The sequence below is a fragment of the Trypanosoma conorhini genome (assembly GCF_003719485.1).
Source record: "Trypanosoma conorhini strain 025E chromosome Unknown Tco_14.4_contig_00216, whole genome shotgun sequence".
Taxonomy (NCBI): domain Eukaryota; phylum Euglenozoa; class Kinetoplastea; order Trypanosomatida; family Trypanosomatidae; genus Trypanosoma; species Trypanosoma conorhini.
In genome coordinates this window covers 1-4,981 of record NW_021704299.1, presented here as the reverse complement: position 1 = coordinate 4,981, position 4,981 = coordinate 1, and the positions used below count along the sequence as shown (strand labels likewise).

Sequence of the window (4,981 nt, the reverse complement as noted above, 5' to 3'; positions counted from 1 at the left end):
TCCTTTCTTTTCTTCTTTTTCTTTTCTCGTCCTCGTTTTTCTTTTCTTTTTCGTTCTCTGTCTCCCTCTCGCGCCTGCTCTCCTCGGCTTTTTCCTGCGCCGGTGGTTAACTCGCTTCAGTTCGTGTCCATCTCATACCACTCGGAGTTCGTCGCCCAATCCTCGGAGGCGAGGGGCGGGTGGGGCACAGACACGTCGCCCTTCGTGGCGTTGTGCGGGTTCCGCTGCACCGCGGGGAGCTGCTTCGGCTGCTGGATCTGCTTCGTCGTGGTGCGCCCGCCGATCAGCAGAACCGAGTTTGCGTCCAGCACTACCAGCCCCCCGTTTTGCTGCACGGTGCGCACGCGGACGAAGAGGGCGGAGCCGAAGAGCTGCTCCACCCGCCCCGTCTGCCCGACCAGGTGGTAGGGCGTGTTGGGGCTGGCGTGTATGTTCACCTCCGACCCGCGGGTGACGACGTTGTTCAGCCGGTCCGTCGTCTGCCGCGAGCCCGTGACGACGGCCTTGATTTGCACGGGGGAGAGGTAGCGCGTCTCGCCGCGGTCCGTCAGGACGCAAATGTCGTTGCGGTTGATGCGCACGATGCAGCCCACGGAGGAGGTGTCCGCCAGCATCACTAAGTCGAACAGCCGCCACGCGCCGGAGGCGTGGCCGAAGGAGCCGACCAGGTTGCTCCGGTGGCAGTCGCTGGCACGCACCGCCAGCTCGCGGGAGGCAGTGGCCCTGTCGGAGAAAATGTAGACGACGTCTCCGGAGGCCTTCACCACCGTGCCGCTCTCCCCGGCCCGCTCCCCGCCGTTAACTACAACGTGCGTGCCAACCGCGAAGTGCTTCACACACGTCGCCAGCTCAACACGCACCTTTATCGGCTCCTTCCTCCCAGGCACGCGGCACGCGAGGGAAACCGTATTGGTGTCTAAAAACATATTTTCAATGGTGCCCACAGTCTCTCGCAGCTGCCCTGACACCACCCGCACGGTGTCGCCGATGCGCAGCCCTGCCCCTTGCTGAACCTCCGAGGCAAACCGTGCAACAGCCTCACGTACGCGTTCGCGGTCACTGTTGAAAAAGAGGGCGAGTTCCTCTACAGTTGGCTTCTCCATTTGTGGGCCGCTGATGACCATGCGGGCAGAGACGGTCTTGAGCAGGTAACCATCCTTGTCAAAAGTCAACTCTCCCCAGCGATAGAAATCGCCGCGATCCTGCACGTATGCCGCAAGCGTGGGGACAAAGAAGCGGGGCGGCAGACGGGTTTCGACTTTGCTAAACGGTTTACCAACAAAGTCCTCACGCGGCACAACCTTCACCGTGACTTGTTGGTTGCCGGGGTGCACCTCAACCACCTGCGCCAGATCCAGGCGGTACTGCCGTTGCCGCAGGCGAACAAAGGAGCCCACCCGCAACTTCTCCGGAGCCGGCCGCTGCTCCATCATCTGCATCAGCTCAGATGGGTTTACGAGGGTAATGTTGTAGCGAAACAGTCCGTCCAAGCCGTTTAGGGCGTTCTCCACGAAAACCTTGCGGTGGGCCTCGATGTAGATGTACTCCCTCACGTGGTCCAGGCAAAAGACGGATATGATGCCCAGGTCAACCTTCCGCTTTTCGTAGTTCCTCCCAATCCGGTAGGCGTAGCACTTATTTACAATCCGAGCCACGAGCAGACGTGCCATGCGCGGCCGACACTTCACGGCAAACACCCGCGGGTCGGTGGCCTGCGGCAACAGATGCGAGGCGTACCGCAGCGACGACATCTTCCCTTTGCCGAGGCCAGCCGACAGAAAAGCCTCAGCCCGTCCCCCCTCCTTCTTGCTCGCGCGGTGGCGCTCCTCGATGGCGCGTGCCAGCTCCTCGCTTGTCATGTTTTCCTCCCCCTCGCGGAAGATGTGGGTCTTGCGCGGCTCGTACGTCGGCAGCTCGCCACGGTAGGCGTCGTCGCCGTCCTCCTCGTCGCTTCCCGCAATAAAGTCGTCGCCCTCCGACTCGGAGCCGCCGCTCTCTGCGGCGTCAATGACGTACTTGGAGCGCTTCCGCGGCGTCTCCTCCGGATCCTCGTCACTTTCCTCCTGTTCCTCCGTGTCTGACGGCTTGCTGCGCTCGCGGGCGCGACGCGGCCGCTTGCTCTTCTTCAGGCGCCTTTTCCTGCTGCCGGGATCCTCGCCGTCCAACTCCGCGCCTTTGCCCTCCCCTGGCGGTGGTGCGTCTGGCGGCGGCGGCGTCACGTCAAGCAGCTCCTCATCCCCAAGAAGGTCTGCAAGCTCACTCACGTTTAATTCCTCCGCCATGTCTACAGCAAACCCCCCAAAGAAGAAAAAAGAAAGCACAAAAAAGCATTATCATTACTTTGGACGAGGCTGGAGGGACAAGGTTAGGAAATAGTAATAACAATAATAAGAAACAAAATGCACATTGTCATCGTCGTCACATGTCTCCCCGTCAACAACACCGCCCTACTGCTTCCTTCTTTTCTTGTTTTGTTTTGCTTTTGTTTTTTTTTCTTTCATTCCCCCTCCTTCGGCGTGCGCGCATCCTTCAGGGCACTCACAGCAGAACGCAAGAACACCAACAAGCAAAGAAAAACAAAAAGCAAGAAAGGGAAGAGTCTCTAGTGTACATCCTTTGCTCCTGCCACGCTCAACACGCCACGCCTATCCCTCTCCGTGAGAACTGCCGCAGTCAACAAGCAGGCGGGGCAATTCCCCGTCCATGCCCCCAGTATGGGCAGTTTCACCGGCAACCAGTGGGGCTTTCACAGGTGGATTTCGGCCAATAAGCCAATACCACAGCCGTGGTAGAACTTACCCGTCCAACGTCCTCCCTGAGCGTCAACGTAGGTGCCAAACCCGTGCATCTTATTGTTTTCCCACTGCCCTTCGTAGCGAGAGCCATCAGGCCAGTAATACGTGCCGGTCCCATAAAACTTATTCCCCCGCATCCCACCGGTGTAGGTGGCCCCGCTCGGAAACCGCAGCGCACCCTCCCCGCACATGGCCCCCTCAGCCCAGCTACCTTCGTAGATCGCGCCACCCGCGTCCCTAAACACTCCCTTCCCATTTTGAATTGGAATGACCTGGGGCATCAGCTCCGGCGGCAGCTGGACGCGCAAACTGGACGAAAGGATCGGCATCGGCATTCCCGGCGGAAATTCCACAGGAATCTCACGCCGGCTCACCTTCCCCTCATACACACTGCCGTCAGCCGAGAAAAAGGTGCCAACCTCATCCTCCTCGCGAACGTCGTCTTTTCTCTTTCGCGCCCTGTCAGCCTCCTTTTGCATGACTGCGACTCTCCCTCGGTCGCTCTCTCACCCCCGCGCACACGGTATACTTCCTGGTGCCCTGTCACGTTGACGCCTTGATTGATCGATGCGACAGAAGACAGCAAAAAAAGTCGAAAACTAGAAAAAAAAAAAAACGTACGGGGGCAACGATTAGAAAAGAGATAAAGTATCAAAAAGAAAGTTGTTTGCTGCTGGTGGGGATGGTGGGGGAGACGCCCAGAGTTGTTGTTTTGTGTCTCTACTGTTGCTGTCGCTTCAGCTTCAAACATGCGTCGATTCATTGTACCGCCGATGTTTGTCGGTGTCTCGCATTCGGTTTCATCGTTGTTGTTGTTTTTTTCGTTTTTTGGTTTCCTCCCAACGCGTCAGTCAGCCCTCCCATTTCGCTAGCGTCCCTGGCTTTGTACGAGTGTGTGTTGCTGTTCCCCGCGGCGACTTCCCCGGCGCCGCACCACACACCAGCCGCAGGACTCACTGAAAAGTGAAAAATGTGGTGTACGTGCTCAGGCGGAAGCGCACAATGAAAAGTAGCAAAATAACAGAGATGATGACATGTATAATGAAGAGCATCGAGAGAAACGGTAAGAGAAAGAGAAACACAAAACAAGGCCACAGCACCACATGAACGGCTAAAAATGTGAAACTGCTGTTGCGTTTCAGTATGAGGGCAATAGCAATGACATCAGGGCCAAGTGCTACAAGGCAGCAAACAACAGTCACTGGGGCGCCTGTAGTTGTCCTCGTCATGCCGGCGGCCGTCACCGCAATATCCGCCAATAGCAGAGTGATCGGCAAGAAAAAGATGGTATGCAGCGGCAGCGGAAGAGTTGTCCCCACCACCAGTGGGGACTTTTCCGGGCGACGACGAGAGCCAGAGGCTGTGGCAGCCGCTCCACAGTTGAGGCATGGGTCTAGGGGCACCACCGGCGTCGTGTCCTGCGGCCGAGCACACCCGGAAACAACCTTTACTTTTTGGGATGAGCCTTGTGGCACGGAAACTTTTCTGGCGACGTAGCGTGGGGCCAGGATTTCCCCGTCCTCCTGTCTGGTGTCGTAGAAAATGACGGGAATACTCTCCAGCGGCCTTGCATCATCGTACAGGCATGCTTCCTCTGAATTTGCATGCAGCTGAGAGACGGACCGCCAACGGTACGTGCCCACCACGCGCCAGTCTCTCTCAGATATCATTCCTCGCACGGCCACGCGTGAGAAAGGGTCTCCCGAGCGCAGTGTGCGCGAGGAGCAGGGTAACGAGTTCCTATCCCTGGTTAAGGCAGTCTCTGACTGGGCCCAGAAAGAAAAACAGTTGGAGAGGGAATAGTAAAAAAAAAAAACAAGGTAAAAGGAATAGAAACAGTCCCAATATTTTTCTGATATGACAAATTTTTTTCTCCGATGGCCATCACGGAACAAGAGCAGAAGGTGGCTGAATCTTAAAGGGATATTATATACATTTATATATATAAACGCAGACGGGAGAAAATATTTTTTTTTAAAGTTTCACTTTTCTTCATTCCATGTGTTTTTTTTTGGCATGAATGGAGGGGGCAACTTCACATACTCTCTCCTTCTATCTTACTCTTTTCATTGTTTTTTTTCTGCTTTTTGGTTCGTGTTTTTTCGCGTCACGGAGTCAGGAGATAATTCTCTCAATCTTCGGCAGGGAATTCCCCTCACACACAGAGGCACATGCCCGCACTAAAC

The 4,981-nt window shown here is 56.2% G+C and overlaps 3 protein-coding genes across 3 annotated transcripts, besides 3 other annotated features; all 3 read right to left on the bottom strand.

Annotated features, from left to right (window-relative positions):
* Nucleotides 1–70: a sequence feature (A-rich).
* Nucleotides 71–116: 46 nt separating this feature from the next.
* Tco025E_04297 (transcription elongation regulator-like protein) lies at nt 117–2,282 on the bottom strand (the record flags this gene model as incomplete). Its single annotated transcript, XM_029371209.1, has 1 exon — nt 117–2,282. One exon carries the CDS (start codon nt 2,280–2,282, stop codon nt 117–119), a length of 2,166 nt encoding a protein of 721 aa, XP_029228732.1.
* Nucleotides 2,283–2,454: 172 nt separating this feature from the next.
* Nucleotides 2,455–2,503: a sequence feature (A-rich).
* A 243-nt stretch (nt 2,504–2,746) lies between these two features.
* Nucleotides 2,747–3,274, bottom strand: Tco025E_04296 (central apparatus associated protein C1a-18; the record flags this gene model as incomplete). The annotated part of the gene is made up of 1 exon (XM_029371208.1): nt 2,747–3,274. The coding sequence occupies one exon, from the start codon at nt 3,272–3,274 to the stop codon at nt 2,747–2,749; it is 528 nt and encodes a 175-aa protein (XP_029228731.1).
* A 474-nt stretch (nt 3,275–3,748) lies between these two features.
* On the bottom strand, nt 3,749–4,465 carry Tco025E_04295 (uncharacterized protein; the record flags this gene model as incomplete). The annotated part of the gene is made up of 1 exon (XM_029371207.1): nt 3,749–4,465. One exon carries the CDS (start codon nt 4,463–4,465, stop codon nt 3,749–3,751), a length of 717 nt encoding a protein of 238 aa, XP_029228730.1.
* Nucleotides 4,466–4,718: 253 nt separating this feature from the next.
* Nucleotides 4,719–4,742: a microsatellite.
* Nucleotides 4,743–4,981: the final 239 nt, after the last annotated feature.